This window comes from Condylostylus longicornis, unplaced genomic scaffold, assembly GCF_029603195.1.
Source record: "Condylostylus longicornis isolate FDR11 unplaced genomic scaffold, ASM2960319v2 ptg000016l, whole genome shotgun sequence".
In the NCBI taxonomy this organism is placed as follows: domain Eukaryota; kingdom Metazoa; phylum Arthropoda; class Insecta; order Diptera; family Dolichopodidae; genus Condylostylus; species Condylostylus longicornis.
In genome coordinates this window covers 3,427,923-3,449,499 of record NW_026577985.1, presented here as the reverse complement: position 1 = coordinate 3,449,499, position 21,577 = coordinate 3,427,923, and the positions used below count along the sequence as shown (strand labels likewise).

At 25.8% G+C, this 21,577-nt stretch overlaps 1 protein-coding gene across 3 annotated transcripts in view; it reads left to right on the top strand.

Moving 5' to 3' along the window:
• Positions 1–6,220: 6,220 nt before the first annotated feature.
• Positions 6,221–21,577, top strand: part of LOC129606010 (kinesin light chain) — a 40,197-nt gene continuing 24,840 nt past the window's right edge. The window contains exon 1 of one of the 3 annotated variants that reach the window (XM_055516057.1): positions 6,221–6,774. Coding sequence is in view for 2 of the 3 variants with exons in the window: in XM_055516058.1 (XP_055372033.1) it covers positions 16,309–16,343 (35 nt within the window). In the remaining variant the exon portion in view is untranslated. Of the gene's footprint in view, positions 6,775–15,996; positions 16,344–21,577 lie in introns of those variants that run through there. The other 2 variants (XM_055516058.1, XM_055516056.1) reach the window with 2 other exon arrangements.

The window sequence follows — 21,577 nt, the reverse complement described above, 5'->3', positions numbered from 1 at the left end:
AATTTAGCAACCGGCAGTAAAATTGCCTAAATAAATCTTATTTTGCCGCAAGCGGTTTTCTTCGACATCATTTGAAATTGAACAAATATTAATCTGTTCAATTTCAAATGATGAATTTTAATTTAAACAAACTAATTTATTTTTTTTTTTTTTTGTATAAATTTGTTTTTTAATTGAAATTAAATATATGCACATGTTATTATATTACAATGAACATTAAAAGAAAAGAAATTGAACATATTTTTTTGACATCTTAGTTTTTACTTGCAATGTAGTTGATGACCATATTAGTAAAACATTTTTTAACGTGACGTTATTTCAGTGACGTTTTATTAATTTTTTTGAATTTCAGGCACAAAATGACTTTTAAACTATATAATTTAAAACAAATTTTAATTATTATTTTGATTATTACTCACTAAAGTAGATGTATATTGTCATAAACTTCCTCATTAATCAACTAGCTTTACCTACTTACATATGTACATATTCATTCATTCTAAAACAATACATTTTATAAGTAACTCACACCAATATTTTATTTTACTAATCTCATTCAAAGACGTCGGTGCTATATATTATATATATTTCTTTGTTGACCAAATTTTCATTCTATGAAGCGAAATGCTAACAAAACAAGTTACATTTAAAAAAATTCTTATTAAAGTCAAACTAATTTTGCTTAGAAAAAAACACTATTAAATAAATATTTCTTTGTGTAATAGGTGTAAAACATCTATTTATTTTTCTATGCACCTTTTTCTTTTTCTACAAAATTTTATCCTTTTTTTCAATTTACAAAATTTAAAAAAATTAAACTAATGATAAGCTTTTATTCCTCTTGTGAAAGTACACATAACCCCATTATTTCACTTAAAAAAAACTAAAAAATCGTAGTAGAATCAAAATCCTGATATATTTCTATATAATTCAATGTATTAAAACATTTTATTAGTTATTATTATTATCTATGCCTTTATTTGCAACACAAAATTTTTTTCTAACAAAATCACATGTTTCTTTAGAATTAGTAGCCGTAAAATCTTGTTTCAAAATACATTATTTGCAGACTTATAGTTTGATATAATATATTTTATTAGAAATATGTATTAATTGACGAATTTTAAATATCCCTAATACTTTTGAGAGTAATTTATTCCCAAATCATGGCTTTAGCAAATCAACAAAATAATTTGTAAATAACTTTCAAACGTTTTTGCTCTTTCTAGTTTTTAAACAGTTAAAATAATTAAGTAATTATTAGCAGCTAGAAAATTTATCAACTATGTGCAAGATCAGCAAGAAAATCTTAAAGTCTTCGATAGTTTTATGTTTATAAAAAAGCTACTGGGAAAAATTGAATGAATTGTGCAACATAATGCAATCATAGATTAATGCTTAATTTTAAAGGGCTTTTGTCTGATAAAAATAGATATACAAGTATAGCTTCATTCAGCAATTCAAATAACGCTGCTTTAGCAGTGAATTTGCAAATTATTCTTCTCTATTATAAGTCTTCGTTCATTTTGGAATCCTGACATGAAACAAAACAAAAAGTACGATTAATACAAGAATGCGTTTAAAATTGTTGAATTTCTTTTACTAACTTTAATTTAGAAATAAATTTTTAATCGAAATGGAATGAAAATGAATGTTGTTCTATTTGATCAAAATGAATGGTTTCTTAGATGTGATAAGAAATGTAAAATCGGCCGGTTCGGTTTTCGAGGTATTTTGATTTGTTTACGAAAAATATTTATAGTTTACATAAAAGTACATAAAATACGGAATAAAGTACTATGTTAGTTTCAAGTTTTTTATTGAACATTTTGCTCAAAGCTGTTATCAGTTTTCTTCTGAGTTTATTTATTTGTTAAGTAACAATATACATATGAAAATATGTAATTCATTTAGGAACATAAAATATAAAATTGCACAAAAGGAACATAAATGATAGAGAATTCCGTATTAAAATAAGCTTAAATGAAAGAGTTTAATGTGTTGGATGTAACAATTTGTTATTGCACAGCAAATCAATTCTCGGTTAAATATTTAACACTGGACGTAACACCTCTTCAATATTTTTTAGCGATGCACGATTTTCCGTATGTCATCGTCATATTTACTGCCATGTAGCCTTTCTACCATTTTAATAGCGGCAGATAATAGAAGATCTTCTTCAAAAGCAATGCAGTAAAATATTTCATATGACGCTAGTAAATATTTTTCATTAACGGTTCATGAGTTCATAAATGAGAGGTTGTTCATTATCGTGATGATTTTCATATGCAAAGCCAAATTGAAGAACAGGCTCATCATATTTTCTTTTTGACATATTAAATGCCTATTTTTCAATACTTTGTCTTTTTGATGAGAGTTTGAAGCATTATTTGTTGAGTCATTACCATTCATATTTAGGTTCAAACATTTATCCATGGCTGAAAAATATTTCAATTCTAAAATCTAATAAATATAATAACATAACATATTGCTTATAATAATTGATTTTTTAATTACCGAATTAATAAAAAACCTAAAATCTCGTGTCAATTGAGCATTGACAATTGACACTACTAGAAAAGCTTCAATCTTAATCTGAATTTAATATTCAATGGTGTTGAACAAAGTATATTTACCAAGAAATAGTTCGACTCTCCGTTTACATCACACTAATGCAATCACTCACCAATTTTTGTATACAAAAAAATCTCTTAGATAAAAAAGTTAAGAAAAATACCTTCTATTTTCATTTTTATACACATAAGAATTTTTGGAAGAGGGAAAGAGTACGCAATAAATAACTACCCGTTTTTTATAATGTATTTTTAAAAGCGGGAGTTATTTATTTTTCAGTATCTGAAGTATAGGCTTTCCTATATTAAGAATTTTAAAAGCGAAGTTTCATTTCTGTAATTTATTGCACTACAAAGTGCCAAAAATGGTGTATCCGTATTATACAAGCGAGGCGATTTAAAAGCAAAATTTGACTATTAAAATAAAAAAAATTATAATTTATGTTATATGTTATTTATATGTTAACTTGAAAAAGACAAATAATATTTAAAAAATGTAAAATTTATAATTAGTAATTGTCATTACATTTATTGTAATAAATATAAACTATGAACTTTTTATTTTTGTTTCAAACACTCATATCGTTAATACGCATTTTTTTTATAAATTGCTTTTTTTCTTTACTTCGTCTACATTGCGGCTTGACGTGAAAGAGTACTTGTCGTAAAATCAGCTGGAAACTGAAGCTGCGTTTTTATTATGTCAGCTAATAAGCCCGAAAACGACGTTTAGTTATTACATTTCAAATCATTATTATCTTTTCAAGTCGAATAAGAAAATTTTTTCTTGAGTTGAGTGAGCCTGGTTTCAAGTCAAGTAACTTTTGTCAAGTAGACATAAAATAGGCTTCAAACGCTTGAAGCAGCCATATAAACGGGATGGATACGTATTACTACATCTTATAATGTGTATCAACTATGCATATCTAAGTATACAACATTATATGAAATATTAAACTTATAGCCATTCTTTTCATATATTCGAATATTTTTACCTACCTTTTATGAAAAATCAATTTAATTTCTATTAAAATAAAAAAATTTTTGATACAATCGTTTGTTTAGAATATCTTGTTTCCTTCTTGCCTAAACAACTCTTATTACCGTCTATTTCTTAATTAAAATGGAATATTTTGAGGGTTTGCAAGTTGCAAACAAATTTACTTCAAATTATTACTAAAATAGATGTATTTTGATTTATCATTAAATACCAATTTCAATTTAACAACACTTGGAACTAACAAATTAAAAATACTAAATGAAGCCAAATTTTTTCTAGTTGTCTTTTTCTTTGCTCCGAGCATTGTCAAAGTCGTAAAAGGAGCGTATTTATTTTATTTTCTTGTCGGACCTCTACTATAAAATATATGTAATTTGTATGAAGAATAATTTTAGATATCTGTGAAAAAAAAACAAATTTAAACAAAACGCATTATTTTTTTCCATTTGAATAAATTAATTTTATAAATATGTAAAATTAATTATAAAATGATTTTATAAATAATTATAATTATAAGTATTTTAATATCACAATATTTTATGACTCTCGAAAATGAACATATTTTGTTAAAAAATTTCTTATATTATTATCAAACAGTTTTGTTTGACAATTTTGCTGAACAACTCTAAACAATATTAATAACAATAAATATAAATACATGTAAATTTTAGTGACTCTAAACAGTATAATTTTTAACCAATTTTAATTAATGCGGTGATTATTACTAGCTGAAATGGATGATATGTTGTCGTATTCTTCCTTATTTATTAATTGAGCTTCACATACTAATTTATTCTAAAATAAAATATTTTAGAATATAAATAATTCACGCTAATATTTTATTTTACTTACTGAATTCAACGGCATCTTCATATATTTTTTTAGTGACCAGATCTTCACAATATACAGGGAAATATATTTTATTTCATCATTTCTAGGAAAACTCTAATTATACAAAAACAAAGATCGTATAAAATACCTTAGAGCTTTCAATACCTTTTCATTGTTAAAAAAACTGCTAAAGCTTTTGATACATTTTGGAATACAATTTCTACAATATTAACATACTTTGATGTTTGTTTGAGAATTTCAATTTAAAGTTTTTTGCAAGTATTAATTTTAACAAACCTTACCACATTATTAAAAACATAGCATATTACTGCATTTTAAGAAAAATACTTAATAACTAGCACTTTATAGCTGAATATATATAATTATTGCTAGTTTATTTATTTGGTTATTTCTGGCAACTTTTATATGACATGTATAACAAAAGCGTGCTCGATGTTTTCGATACTCAATTTACTTTTATTTTATGAATCCACTAAGTATAGAACGCATACAGGAAAAGTGTGCAATGTCAAGAACTTTTACTAAACTTTCAAGAATGTGATGCTTTATAAAGTTTACGTCGTAAGCGCATGATTGAAATCACGGTTTTATGCAACATTTTATCATACACAAACACATTTTGCTTAAAAAAAATCCGGTTCTGGTAAAATTATGTCATTCAAAGCAATTTTATTTTAAAACCGAAACAGATGCTTTCTTTGCAAAATTAAAAACTTAATAAGATTACAAATTATGAATTAATCAAAGCACTATTGAATAAATATTTCTTTTAATAATTGAAATAAATAATATTTACATGTGTGTTTTTATTTACAATTTATAACAATTTTGTTTTTATAACAATTTAGAACTATACACCTTTTTCTTTTTCAACAGATTTTTTTCTTTTTTTCAAGTGTTATATTTTTTTTATAAGTTTTTATAAAATAGTATTCTTTTTTTTTTAAATTTTACTGAAAATTTCTGAAGAACTCTAAATTGTAATAATTTCTAGTATTTCTAATTCCTTGCTTGGAATAAAGAAAGAGACTTGCCAGAAATTTTTGGCTTCACTGTGTTTTTTTCAATTTACGGTTTTATAGAGGTGCAAGTGATATAGAAACAAAGTTGCTTATTTTGAAAATGTTTCTGAAAATGAGTATGTACAAAAAAATCGTAAACAGCAAAAAGCAACTTTATCACTTTGGACCAAATGAGTTACTTCTGACCAATTTTGCTCTTTTAAAATTGTTTCCCCATATTTATTTGTATTTGGAAAATATTCTATACATTGGCAACATGGAATTAAAAAATAAAAATAAAAATCATATTTTAAGAACTTGACGAAAAATGTGATGGTAAGGAAAGATCCTCTGATTCTTCTTTCATGTGCGTGGTTTTATCTCCATATACGACAAAATCTATAATTTAACCTACGACAAAGTTTGATTTAATCATAGATTCATAAGCTCCGATTTTACGTTAAAATATAATAATTTTCTATTTAAATTATGTGTAACTAAAATAAAAATAACTGACCACTCCAATCTTTCACAAAAAACTAATTACCGCTAATTAATTTTTAACAACCCACCCGTAAAACTAATGAGAATAAACATGAAATATACTTATAAAGATTTAAGTTTAACGAACGTGACTTTCATTACATCATATAATGTAAACAGTAACTAACGACGTTATAATTTGTTTCTTAAAGTAAAAAACAGTAAGCGCTCATATAAAAGCAAAAATTGGCGTTCCTGTAATGTCAATACTTAAAACATTATGACAGTCGGTATGACAATGCTTTAATAATGAAGTGAGGACATTTCTTAATTTTGCAAAGATTTAAATTTAATCTTGCATTAGTAAAAATTTTCTTTTAAAAGCTAATTTTTGCATTTAATTTTTTTTTTAAATTTTTCCCGAAAATTTTTGTACGCAGTGAAAAGAAAAAAATTAAAACAAAACAGTTTATTTTACATTTAAATTGAGATCATGGTATATTTGTTGTTTCATAGTATTCAATAAAAAGAAAAAAAACGCCATTGCAAAACAAAGATAAAGAAATTTCAATTTTATAAACTTCACGTACCTTTTAAATATTGTGCATATTGACGTTTAATTTGTTAAGTTGAAAGTATTTTGTGGGATTTGATCTGGAACAGCAGAAATAAATATAAAATTCTTGCTTTGGTTAATTGAAGATAATTTTAAGAAATAATTTATTCCAGAAAAAGTGTCTCTGATGTGTTATTAAGTTCAGATCGTCCAAACTGACGTCTAACGTATGGTTAAAATTGAAAAACATTCGAAGAAAAAATTTACTTGAAAAAAATTGTGAATTTGATTTTCATATACCGCAAAAAGGTGAGTAAATTACATCCATACCTTATTTTTTGTATTTCAGTTTCTTCATAATTGTATTCCAGAATAAGATTTAATAAATAATATTTAAATAGAGAATAAGATTTTTAATAAGTTTTATGGTAATCTCAAATGTGTATGAACATATATTATTTACACGCAATGTAATGTTGGGAAAAATGAGTTGCATGATTAAAATATGAGATCATCAAAATAATTTTTATGAAAAAAAATGAATATTAAATTAAATGATTGTTTCATATAGGATCTTACATGTTTCGGCTAAGAAAATTAGTAAAAAATTGCAAAGAAAAAATGCGTCATCATAATAAAACATTTTGCAATTTTAAATTTGCAGCATATATTGACTCTTCTAATGCTTATTTATAATAATTTATAACAAATTGCTAATAAAGCGAGTGAGTTACAATTTTTATATTATTTTATTAATAAAATGTATTTACTGAAACTGAGGTCATCGATATTTAGGATATAATATGTATTCACTTGTTTAGTTATTTATTATTTTTTTTCAAAATTTTGGAAATCTGTTCACGAAGGTATTTTTATATACATATTTGCATATGATACATTTCCACACAATCATTTTGATAATGGCCTATTTATTTGCTAATATTTCTTAATATGTAATTTAATTTTTAACTTCTAATTAGAATAAACTTCTAAGTTTTCCAAAAATGTTTTGAATGAAGACGTAATAGGTAAATACCAACGTACATACATACTCAAATACAAGAGAGTGTACCTCCTCAGGGGACTGTTAGCTTAATATAATAAAATAACAAGGACATATTTCATGATTTTAGTATTATACATACATATGTACCAAAATAAATTTTTGTTTTATGAGCTAAAGTTTTATTCTACTTATTTTTATACTGCTTATTTTAAGAGCTAAAGGTTTATTCTACATCTTTTTCTATAGTTCGTTGATTTTCGCTTCTTAATTAGTGAAGTTATTTGGATCAACATTGATCACGCTTCATTTCAAATTTAATACAATTTGATAAGTCAGTTAAATTAATTTGATTTGTTGTAAAAACGATAAAGTTATATCTTAACTTGTTAATCAATGTTTTACATACTTTCCTTTATATTGTTCTATTATTAGATGCTGAATAAATTGAAATCAACTGCGATTTAACCTTTGAACATTTAAAATTTAATATTACCTTAATAAACATGCTAATATTGTTGAAAGCTGTATGTTTCCGAAAAAATAAGACTTGCTACACAAATATAAAGCTAAGAACATAATAGCTAAAACACTGAAAGGAGAAATAATAATTAAAATAATAATATAATTTTTATTGCAACTAACTTAACACAACCTATATAGCAATTTTATTTTCTTAATTGGTTTTTTTGTTACCAATAAGAATATGATCGACTATTCTACTCCACAACTACTTCAGTTAGTGCACTACGATGTTTATTATTGCGCCAGGTCAAACGGTTTCAATCTCTTTACTTTGAGTTTTTATTGTCAATAGTTTTTTCATATCAGCATTTGAGCGTTTATTAGCTCTAGCTTTAAAAAGTTTGATAATATCCATAATTTGTTATGGATATTAAATTTAGAATACTTGCCAATTAGCCAATCGAATTTACGAATTTTGATCTTCATTTGCTATTTTTTCTTCTTTACATTTTAATTTGGTATCTTACGCCACACCAAAGTATGGCTGAATTACCGTATTGGATAAGATTGGAGCTTATAAGCATTCTTTTTGGATCTACATTTTAATACGTAAAATTAATATGAACTAAGTTTTCTTTTAATTTTATTCTCCATCTTAGTTCACTGGCTAATTTGGTTGACTGCGTCTTTCTAGCTTTATCCACAGTTTTACTCGAGAGGATCGCAGTGTCATCTGCAAAAGTAGTTTTGGTATAATTACCATTTGTTGGTATGTCCCCAATAAATATAAAATATGTCCAGGCACACTACCTTGAGGAATTCAGCCTTATTATGTCTTAAATTTGAATATTCAACATCGTATTAGACGCGAAAAGTTCTTTCTGTTAAGCGCGATTATAAAATGTCACAATAATCTTCGGGTAAAAAACTATTTAGTTTATAGATCAGCCCCTTATGACAAACTTTATGTTGTTATGATGCAACGATTTCTTTGTTTTCCAAGGCGTCTTCTATGATATTAGAGATTCTATGAACTTGGTCTATAGTGGAATGTTTTGATGGTATCAGATGCCTTTCTTCTGTTAACGTTGTTAGCCTTAGCAAAAAAAGTTTTTTAAATATTTTTGACATTAATGAAAGCAATGATATTGGTCTTTATGAACCTTTATAGGCTTTTATCTTTCCTGCCTTCAAAACCATAATAACTGCAGCAACATTCCATTGTCTTGGAATATATTTTTTAGCAATGACAGCGTTTATTATGTAAAGAAAGGCAATGGCGCAGTTCTATAAATATAATAATATAATATGTGAAAGAAATAATAATATAATTTCTTTCACATATTTTATCTTGTGTATTATGAAGTCTTTGGGTTTCTAGATTTTAGTGTCCATTAATGAAATCAAAATACGTAGCGTATGTTTACATATACGATGAAGAAAAATTTCTTTCCTTGTTTTTTTTAAGTTCTTTTTTTTGCTTTAGAAAAGTGTTGACTCTAGGTTTTAATTTGAGAATTTTAAAGTCTAATGACATTTTAATTATTCATTTATGCACTTGTTTATGCTTAAGTACACAAATATATGCATTCTGATCCATAATTTAAAGTACTCGTAACTGTTGCATGTTTTGGCATTATTGAATTTTATACCATCATGTTTTACGATTTGATTTGCATTTGACGTACCGATTCTAAACTTGAACGATTACAGTCGACTGATTTCGCAATAAAGGATGCACGATAATCACAGATTAAGTGAGTTAATAAAAATAATAGCATCTGAGTATGTTATGAATTTTACTAATACAACATCATAGTTGTGAAATAATAAGTAATGTGCTTATTACATTAATAATTTAACTTACTGGGAATTTCTTCATGCAACTTAAAGGTATTGTGTACAATACGTAATCAAGCATCTGAGTATGTAAAAGTTAGACTTTATCATGAAGGAAAACGCCTAACATTATAGATTTAAGAAGAAAAATTTTCGTCAACATCTAACCAAAACTATTTTGTTTTCTGGTCAAAAATTTAATATAATAATATACAGAAATATTAAGTAAACAATTTGTTTTCATTTTGAAGAAATAATTATGTATGTATGTCTAAAAAGAAGATATGTATACATATATTGTTGAAAAATTATAAATTTTTTATTGAAAAAATCACTCACATAAATTTCTTACTATAATCATATTTTATAAACATATTTTAAAACCTTTTCTGGCAACACTTTTTATGTTGTAAAAAATAAAAACAAAAATGCAACATATTTTATGTTGACTTTAAAAATTTTTATTTGCTAGCTATCTATTTATTATTGGATCTGTGCATTTTACCTTAAAAACATTCCTTACTTTAAAACATAAATTAGAACGAACACAAGAAAAAAGATAAAAAAATCTTTTATATTGCTAGTTTTCATTTTTTTTCGAAAAGAAACTTAAATATTTAATTTTTTTTTGCGCATGTGTTCTTATTTTTCGAACTTTAAATACGTCAAACTTGTATTGTTTTTTTTTTTGGAAATTGATTGTTATAATATGTTTGAAGGGAAATTTTTTAGTGTCCACATATATTTACTGAATTCTTTTTATATATTTCTATAATATTGGTGTGATTAGTCGTTCTACATATAAAATATTATTCAATAGCAATAATATTTCCTATATCAAAGCTTATGACCCTTTTAATGAAATAGAAATTTAAAACAAACACTATTTTTGATCAATCGATTTTTTTCATTTGATTCGTTTTATGTAATTCATATTGAAAGTAAAAACCTATTGTTATTAAGTTGCTTTAAAAGGAACCAACGCCTTTAAGTTTATTTTTAAAATTATTGTTTAAAATTAATGCGGTGTTTAAAGTTTATATATTTATGACTTCCTTATATATACTTATATATGTTTATAAGTATATATAAACTTTTCATAAATATATATAAGTATATATAAACATATATTTTCATAAATATATGTTTATATATTTATGAAAATTAATATAATTTTAAACATTAACAGCTTATCAACAAAATATTTTGGAAAGAAATTGCTAATTATTGTTATCGAACATTTCAAAAAGAAAATTTACCAAAAATTTAACTAAAGTTGTTCTAGATTTAGTTTGTAGTGCTATATTTTTGTAAGTATACACAACAAGCTACTTTTTTGAGGAGCTTCAAATAAGTAGTTCTTTTGCGTCATTACAAAAACTGTCTTCGGTATAGCACTTCGATGTATGCCAAAATTTAGACTTCCGATTCTTTGTATTCAATCTGGAAAAAATTAAGATTTAGAATAAGATTTTGTTATTTTAAAAAAAATTTAAAGTTTCTGTGTTGCTTTTTCTGTGTTGTTTTGTGTACTATGTATGTTAGAAATACAAAGATTGAATTTTGGCAGGGCAAGATCACGCTTACTGCTTAAAAAATACTTCAATAATTTAAAGTGTCGAACATAATTAATTTACAAAAATAAAACTAATCAAAAGTTTATTAATTTTTTGTTATTTTAAATTTTTCTAGGAAGTTATTTTTGGAAATGTATTAGTTGCCAAATATAACTTGTATTTGTAAGCGGCATTCTTCTTACTATGAACTGCTGCACGAAGTAACTCTCTTCAAATATAGTAAAATATTATGTTTGTAATTGTAAATTTTTTTATTAAATGTACAACTTTTCGTTGGTGAAAATTTCAAAAATGTTGCTAAAATTATTTATATTGAATGTAGTATATTAGAATAATAGCCCTTATTATGAAAAAAATATATCGTACGATACACGATATTTCTAATAGTATTGCAATACGAAATCGTGTATCGCCGCACGATTTATTTTTCATAATAAGGGACAATAATTAGACTCTGTTAAAAATTTCATTTATTTACTTCTTTTTAAGAGTAGCAAAGAAAAAAGAAATAATACATATAAAAAACAGAAAAACAGAAAATAACTGAATGCGTATACATAATGCATTCACATTGATGAATTTTAACTTATAAATACAAGTTCTTTTTTACAGTTTCAATTCAAATTTTCATATTGTATTGCACTTGCTTGCAACCCTTACGATATTCGAAAACTACATCGTTCTTTTTTTATTTGTATTATTTTTTTTTTCTTAATAAAATAAGTGTTTCTGTTTTTATTTTTTTTATTTGTATGCTTTATAACGCTGCATCATGATTTTAATTTTTTATTTATAACATGCGTTCAAGTATTAATTTATATATTTTATGTTTTGTGTCCTTAAATAATTAAATCAATTCTGGTAAGAGACAGTGTAATTTTAAATTTTGCTTGTGTTTTTATTGAGTTACTTTTCATTTTTCTTTTTTAACTTTGTTCATTATTTTGTCTACATTTCAAATATATCGTTAAATTTTTGCTTTTTTCTGATTTATTTTTTGATGTTTACTTATTACTTTCGTTTAACATAAAATTCAATTATAGCCAAATATAATCAATATAATTTGACTTGCTTTACTAAATTTCGTTTAACTTCGAATTTGTGTTTAATCAAAAATATATTTCCTTATTCCCCTTAAAATGATTCGGGGGAAAAAATAACAAAATTTTTCTCTCCCCTAATTTAAAGTCAAAATTATTTTTTCATGAATCTTTTGCACTTATTACGTTTTGCATTTTTCATAAATGGCAGTATTTAAAAAAAAGAAGAAAAACGATTTTTCGAACAAGTTCTCCTTTTCAATTTTTTTCATTGATATAAGTATTAAATATTCGCTTCAGTCCTTTATTAAGTTTTGTGTATGATAAGTGGGGTATTTCGGCAAACCAATTCATTATAGAAATTAAAATTTTAATACTTCTTTTTATTTTCGAGAAATAGCAAATTTTTGATTTATATTTTTTACCATAAATTAATTGTATATAAATTTAAGTAAAACGACTTTAATTTTTTTGGAAAAAAATTTTGTATTTCTGATCATATTTGATAAAGACAAAAATCAAACAAGTACTAAAAATACAATATCGAAATTCTTTATCCGTCCTAATCGATTATATTGGAGAACATTTGTATATGTATTTAAAATTAAGTATGGAATGGAATAATTGCAAAATATGAAACTTAGAACTTCAATGACTTAAATAAGAACATTTAATTTTTAATATTTAAAATAAAAGTAAATTTAAAAATAAAAAATAAAAATTTTGTGGTAAAAAAAAACAAAATATTTTGCAGAAAAAAGGGAAATTTTTGTATATCCTTTTTTCGAAATAAAAATCGAATTAAGAAAATAAGAAAACTTTTATTATTTAAATTGTAAATAATTACTACTATAAATCATAAACCTCTTTTAAATAATAAATAAGGATTATTGCGTTTTAATAATTTACCTTAGGCAATTATAATAAAAATGAAAAAAAAGGAATAAAAACAGTTATAAGGAGCGCTTTCTAAAAGTTTTACGCTAATGCTAATACATACGAGTATTATGAATTTGTGCATATTTTTTTAAAAATTTTATACAGAATGTGATTTAAAACCAATAATATTATAAAAAAGAACGTAAAATAAAGGAAAAAATTAATCTGCTTTTTAATGCTGAAGGTATTTTGAGTGTGAATGCAGAACAATGGAATATATCCATTATTGCAGCAACATTAATTTAAATTAAAGTCAATTTATAGGAACGAAATTTTATGTTGCGAGTTTAAATTTATTGAAAAAAAAAGAAAATTGTGTAGAAAGTTTATAAATATTTACTGTGCTAAAAGTAGAAAATCCGTGTATTTTATAACAGATTTGTTTTTAAATTTTAAAATCTTTCATTACTGCAAACAAAAAACTTTTGAAACTTTAAATATTAATCAATCTAACGTTTTAGTTTCAAGGTCTACAATTCCAAAAATTTGTTAATGTCTTAATTAAAAAATTAATTGATGATATTTTAGGTGGCAGTTTTATGAAACATTGCACTTATATACTTTTATATCCAAACCTACTATTTTTAAAGTTATTGTACATATGAATACAACATGTCGAATCGCTCTTGGTTTAAAATTATTTAAATCATTATATCTCCGTATCAACAAGTACATAAATTTATTTTATTATTCTACTAATTCAGAAAAAGTTTAAATTAATAAGATTTGTATTTACAATACCATTTCTAGTTTTTCCAGAAAAATTTGAAATCACTAAAGTATCCGCAAATTTTTAACAAATAGGTTAAAACTATCATGGTTTTCTATAAAAACTTTAAAAATTTTAAATAAGATTCAAATTAAAGTAATTTAGCGTTTGTAGTTTAAATTTTAAATAGTTCATCAATTTCAATTGACTTTTGTTGAGGTATAAAGTGAATGTTTATATGTTTTGAATTGGAATTGAAATTATTTTTTTATTTAAAAAACAATTTCATTCTTAATACTTTCCCAAAAATAATTAGAAAAAGTCTACGCTTTACTAAGTTATCGCCTGTCGAAATTTGTAAAATTTTAATTTTGGAACTCTAAGTTTTTCAAAATTTCTATAAATACAGAAAGCTAACGATCAATAACAAGTCATTAAAAAAACTTATGCAATTAACCCTTAAATTCTAGCACTAAGTTAACGCTTTTATCAATTTTTTTCTATTTAATTCAAAAATTGAATACATTGCTTTTGCATACATTTACAATTTTTGAAATTTATTCATATATGAATGAAATTAACTATGCAAATTAAAATAATGTAGTACGTACATAAATTGCTTTTAAAACCCGTATTTTCACTTGTAGCGATAATTGCTATTTTACAAACTATTGGTTTGACAAAATTTAATTTGAGTAAAATTTTTAAAAAGTAACGTAACGAGTACAACTATTGGCATTCTGAAAAACCGTACAGTTATTGACACAAAAATTGGTAATATTATAACCTCGACATTGGTAAAATTATAATTATTTTCGTTTTTCGAGTTTTTATCACAAAAATTAATTATGAATTCTAATTATTTGACATTCTTTTCATTTTTTGTTTATTATATAGTAAATTTTAATTAATTGGTAGGCTCTTAATTTAAAAAAATTTATTTATTTAAGAATTAGTTTTTAAATATGATTATTTTTTACAACGAAATTTTTGTTTTTTTTTTATTAATTTAATTTATGCTTTACTTATTTTAGTTTAAAATTTATGAACGTAATGATAAAATTCAATTTCTATGAAAGAAATTTTAAATGTATACTCGTATTCCTTGCAATTATTACAATAAACCAAGTTTTTATTTACATTGCATTTTCTATTTTTTTATCATAAAGGTATGTCAATACTCGTAATTGCAGATATATACCATGTCAATAACTATATTTTGGTGCAAATAATTGTACTATTAACCCACGTCAATAGTTTTACCAGGGTATCAATAATTGTACTTTTGGGTATTCACGCCAACAAATTAATTTTTAATATTATTATGTAACGTTTGATAAATTTTGATATAAGATTATGAAAGAGGAATGTCCAATTTAAATTTAAGTACCTACTATGCTATATTAAATTGTTTTTTGATGGAAACCTGATTTTGGGGGAAAAAATCGAATACCAAATTCAAGAAGGAGAAAAAAGACAAAATTTTTGTTTATTTAGAATCATTTGTCAAATTTAAATGATCCGGACCGGTCTTTGTGTTGATCATCGCTGATTGTTAATTTCTTTTGAATTTTTAGTTTCTTAAAGACTATTTTAATTTATTTTATGGATATATACTCGTATTATTTTATGTACTCGTAAATATTTATGAAAGAGAAACACTTACCAAATTAAATATGTAAATAATAAATGATACATATACATACATACATTTATGTGAATTTAATTATTTTAGCTACATAATTTATTGACTATCAAAATATAATAAATAAAAATTTTAAAAAGTATATTTATAAATAATAAAAGAAAAGAGATATTTTATAATAGAATTGCCTTCAATATTTTTTTGTATTCGTGTGAACTTATTTTTTGCTGCATTTAAACAAATGAATGTTATGCTCTACAAATACGCTTTAAAAACAGTTTTACTATTTAAAAAGGTACCAGATACAAAAGCATTTGTTTCATAAAAAGTTGAAACAAATTCTGTTTTTAGTGTTATATTAAAAATGTTAAAAAATAATTCACTAACAATAAATAGTTTTTAATAATTTTAATATTTCAAAACAAACAAAATCGAAATTTAGAACTGCCTGATAAAATGGTTCTACTGCCATTTCTTGTATTAGAATTTATATAAAAATTATGTAATTCAAATAAGCCTAAAAAAATAATTTTGTGAAAATTTGGAATTCTCTGTGAAGCTCTGTGGAAACATCAAATTAAAAGTACTCTTTAAAAAAATTAAAATTAATGTAAAATTGCGCAAACATGATTATGTCAAAGGCTATTAATGACTATCGCATGTAAGTATTTTTGACAATGGTAAATATAACACACAGTATATTTTCAACATAAACACATATTCATTACACGAACGTTTTTTATTGTGTATGCAATAGGTAGGTTATGTGATGGCAACAAATTTTGCATAAAGAGTTTTCGGTCGGAACGCACTTCTCCATGGTAGGAAGAAGTGCTAAAAGTAGTGTAAATAAAATACTTTTAGCAACCTGTCGGTCTGTCGGTCCGTGTGTGCACGTGTGTACCTCAAGTTGGACTGAACCGATTTTGATGAAATTTTATGTGTAAGTTTATTTCGACCATAGCACGGATTGATCAACTTTTGGAATATATCAGACCTCGGGAACTGCACTTTTTAGCGGGCCTGTTTTACATTTTTGACAATTTTTAAGAAAATATTCAACCGATTAACTTGAAATTTCATATATAAGCTTCTCTCGACCGTCCGCGAAACCTACGGCCATTTACTACGGGCCAAATATAAGATAAGAGAAATAATCAACCGATTTCATTGAAATTTAATATTTAAATTCTTCGTATTAAAACAATGAACATATAAATTTTTTGGAAATATCAGGGCTCGAAAACTGATCTGCGGGCCGATTTTACATTTTTCACCATATTTATAGAACGAATTGGTGGAATTTCTTGAAATTTGATATTTGAGTTCTGGTTGTTACCGAAACCAACTGGCGAGCATTTCAGGGAATTCGGGTAGCACAAAGCGAAATTCTACTAAGAGCCAAATTTACATTTTCCTAGGTACGTTAACTATAAGCTTACTAATGTCCTAGAAATTGGAAAGAAATATTTAACAGACATTTTTATAATATTCTGTAACTTAACTAGACAATACACATTGCGGTCAGTTATGTGCTGATCACATCAGATTTTTTTTGTATTGCTGACACATTTAAAATATCATAATGTATTCATAAAATCATTGATGTAGTAATTGATAATTAATTTGTAAATCGTAAAATTTTGTGAAAAACTACTAACTAATTTTTCAAATAATTAAACTTTACTACTAACAATTATAAATTAAAAAATGTATTGAAATTTTAAACATAGCCTTTAATAATTTTAAGTAGTAAAGATAACCAGAATTGTATAAATAGTAAGTATAACTTCTGCTGCATTATTGAAAAAGTTCATGATTCATTAATGAAATTTTTCTTGTGACAAAAAAACTAAAAAACACTTTCAACGATTTTTATTGATTGGAAAATGAAAAGTAGAATACAACTATAGCACAAGAAAAATCAACTAACTGTCGTGGTTATACCAGAAAGAACCAAGTAATTTCAACGACTTTTTTCAGACACATCGGCCCTAATAATATATTCGTTTGTGTGAAATTTCAATACCACAGCTTTTATAGTTTCTGAGATATAGCCAAACAAATTTTGAAGTTGTATGGCAGCTACCCGAACCGGTACTCCGATCATGTCCAATTTAAATAGAGTTCTGGCACTAACTACAATAAATCATTTGTGAAAATTTGGTGAACTTAGCTCAATTAGTTTTTGAGTTATCGTTGGGACGGACAGACGGACGGACAGATAAAGCTAAATCAACTCAGAATTTGACGCTGATCAAAAACATACACTTGAGTCTATATCTAAGACCTTTATTTCTTAGCGTTACAAACGGTAAGGCAAATTTAGTATATCCTTCGAATAACGTTCGTAAGCGGATAAAAAGTATTTATGGAGAATCAATAAAATTACATTTTACTCATAAGTTTGCTCCTATTGATGATGAAAAATAATGTTCTTAGCAGTATTAAGAACTTTACTAACTTTTATTTAAAGTTTTGTCAAAACAATATAAAAAAACATATTTTTGGTTTGGTAAATAACCTTTGGTACAATTTGCAAAGTACTGTACAAACTACAGTACAAAAAAAACCGATATGGTCAGCACATAACAGACCACAATGTGTATTGTCCAGTTAAGTGAAAGTGTTACAGAATATTATAAAAATGTCTGTTAAATACTTCTTTCCAATTTTTAGGACATTAGTAGGCTTATAGCTAACATACCTAGAAAACTGTAAATTTGGCTTATAGTAGAATTTCATTTTGTGCTACCCGAATTCCCTGAAATGCTCGCCAGTTAGTTTCAGTACCAACCAGAACTCAAATATCAAATTTCAAGAAATTCCACCAATTCGTTCGTAGATATGGTGAAAAATGTAAAATCGGCCCGCAGATCAGTTTTCGAACACTGATTTTTCCAAAAAATTTATATGTTCATTGCTTTAGTTCGAAGAATTTAAATATTAAATTTCAATGAAATCGGTTGATTATCTCTCTTTATATACGCAAAGTAGTATATTCGGCCCGTAGTAAACGTTCAGTTGATGACGCCTGATTTCTTCCAAAAGTTAGTAGGTTTCGCGGACGATCCAGCGAAGCTTATATATGAAATTTCAAGTAAATCGGTTGAATATTTTCTTCAAAATGGTCAAAAATGTAAAACAGGCCCGCTAAAAAGTGCAGTTCCTGAGGCCTGATATATCCCAAAAGTTGATCAATCCGTGCCATGGTCGAAATAAACTTACATATAAAATTTCATCAAAATCGGTTCAGCCGAGCTTAATATACACACGTGCACACACAGACCGACAAATTGCTAAAAATAGTTTATTTACACTTCCCTACCATAGAGATCTGCATTCCAACCGAAAACTCGATATGCAAAATTTGTTGCCATCACTTATCCTACCTATTGTATACACAATACGGTCGGTAAAAATCAATAAACAAAAACAAGTAAAATGAAATTGACTAAAAATTCAAAAATATTTTCTTTGTTTAAGTTTTAATGCTAAAATTAATGTACAACACGCACATCTTCAAAAAATGTGTAATAGTAATTACAATTTTGTGTAATTTTTCAGTTGCGGTAGAAAAAATTTAATTTCATGCGTTTCATTATTTTAATTTTTCTATAATAATTATATGCTTTCGTACTATTGTTATGCCCGTACGAATGTATGTAAATTTGCCTTACCGTTTGTAACGCTAAGAAACAATGGTCTGAGATATAGGCCCAAGTGTACGTTTTTGATCAGCGTCGAATTCTGAGTAGATTTAGCTTTGTCCGCCCCCGTCCGTCCCAGCGATAACTCAAAAACTAATTGAGCTAAGTTGACAAAATTTTCACAAATGATTTGTTATAGTAAATACCAGAATCCTATTTAAATTGGGTATGATCGGGGTGCAGGTTTGGGTAGCTGCCATACAACTTCAAAATTTATTTGACTATATCTTAAAAATTATAAATGTAGTGGTGTTGAAATTTCTCACAAACGAAAATATTAGTGGGGCTAATGTGTTTGATAAAAATCGTTGAAATTGTTTAGCTTCTTCTAGTAACTGCCATACACTTTCAAAATTATTTGCCTATACCTCAAAAACTATAAAAGCTGTGTTATTGAAATTTCACACGAGCGAATATATAAGAAGGGCCAATGTGTTTGGCAGTATAGCGATACAGCAACTTCAATAGTATTTTGGCCAATCTTAGAAAATATTGAAAACACAGTACTGAAGTTTTGCCTAAATTAATATGGTAATACAACAACTTCAAGTCATAGTCTATTCCACAGTCAGCTACGGCATATTTTTTCGTATATAGGACAACAACGTATGGGTATCACGTAGTTGATACAGTCAACTCTATTTTTTTCGTTTATATTTATTTTTTTATTATTTAATAATAATTTTAGTGTTATCTGAGTATTTCAAAATATTTTCTTAAAGTAATGTTAGGTTTTTTCTATTTATAATGGAAGAAGTGTATTATACATATGTATGTATTTTTACCGACCGTATTGTGTAAACAATAGGTAGGTTATGTGATGGCAACAAATTTTGCATATCGAGTTTTCGGTGGGAACGTACTTCTTCGTAGTAGGAAAGTGTAAATAAACTATTTTTAGCAACCTGTCAGTCTGTCGGTCTGTGTGTGCACGCGTGTATCTCAAGTTCGGCTGAACCGATTTTGATGAAATTTTATATGTAAGTTTATTTCCACCATGGCACGGATTGATCAACTTTTGGTATATATCAGGCCTCGGGAACTGCACTTTTTAGCGGGCCTGTTTTACATTTTTGAAGAAAATATTCAACCGATTTACTTGAAATTTTATATATAAGCTCAGCTTTGCTCGACCGTCCGTGAAAATTCCTACCTTTTGGAACAAATCAGGCATCAGCAACTGGACGTTTACTACGGGCCAAATATACATTTTTGTGTATGTAAAGAGAAATAATCAACCGATTTTATTAAAATTTAATATTTGAATTCCTCGTATTAAAAAAATGAACATGTAGATTTTTTGGAAAGATCAGGCATCGGCAACTAGACGTTTATTACGGGCCAAACATACTTTTTTGTGTATATAAAGAGAAATAATCAACCGATTTCATTGAAATTTAATATATGAATTCCTCATACTAAAGCAATGAACATATAAATTTTTTGGAAAGATCAGGGCTCGAAAACTGATTTGCGGACCGATTTTACATTTTTCATCATATCTACGAACGAATTGATTGAATTTCTTGAAATTTGATATTTGAGTTCTGGTTGTTACCGAAACTAACTGGCGAGCATTTCAGGGAATTCGGGTAGCACAAAGCGAAACTCTACAAAGAGCCAAATTTACATTTTTCTAGGTATGTTAACTATAAGCTTACTAATGTCCTAAAAATTGGAAAGAAGTATTTAACAGACATTTTTATAATATTCTGTAACACTTTCATTTAACTAGACAATACACAATGCGGTCTGTTATGTGCTGATCACATCAGATTTTTTTTATATTACAATGCTGAATTATAAGCGTCATTAAATATTACAACGTATAGCTACCTTTTTCATTCATTTTACCTTTTTGAAATATTATAATATTTTATCGATTTATTTAGTTATATTTTATAATTTAATATTACTTTCACATACTTATCTTGTTATACAAAAATGGTTGATTGTTCGTTGAAATTTACTGAGATTTCGATAATAAAACCTAAAAAGCTGCTTGGCGGATCTATATAGTAATGAATGCAATTATTAATTTCGATAATAAGTAAAAATTTATTATGACACGCCGTACAGTCATTTCTCCAGGTTCCTATACTTTTCGAAGTTTCAATGTTATATTATCATACCCTGCACCTTCGTGAAGGGTATATTCACTTTGATGTTGAGTTTGTAACCATTG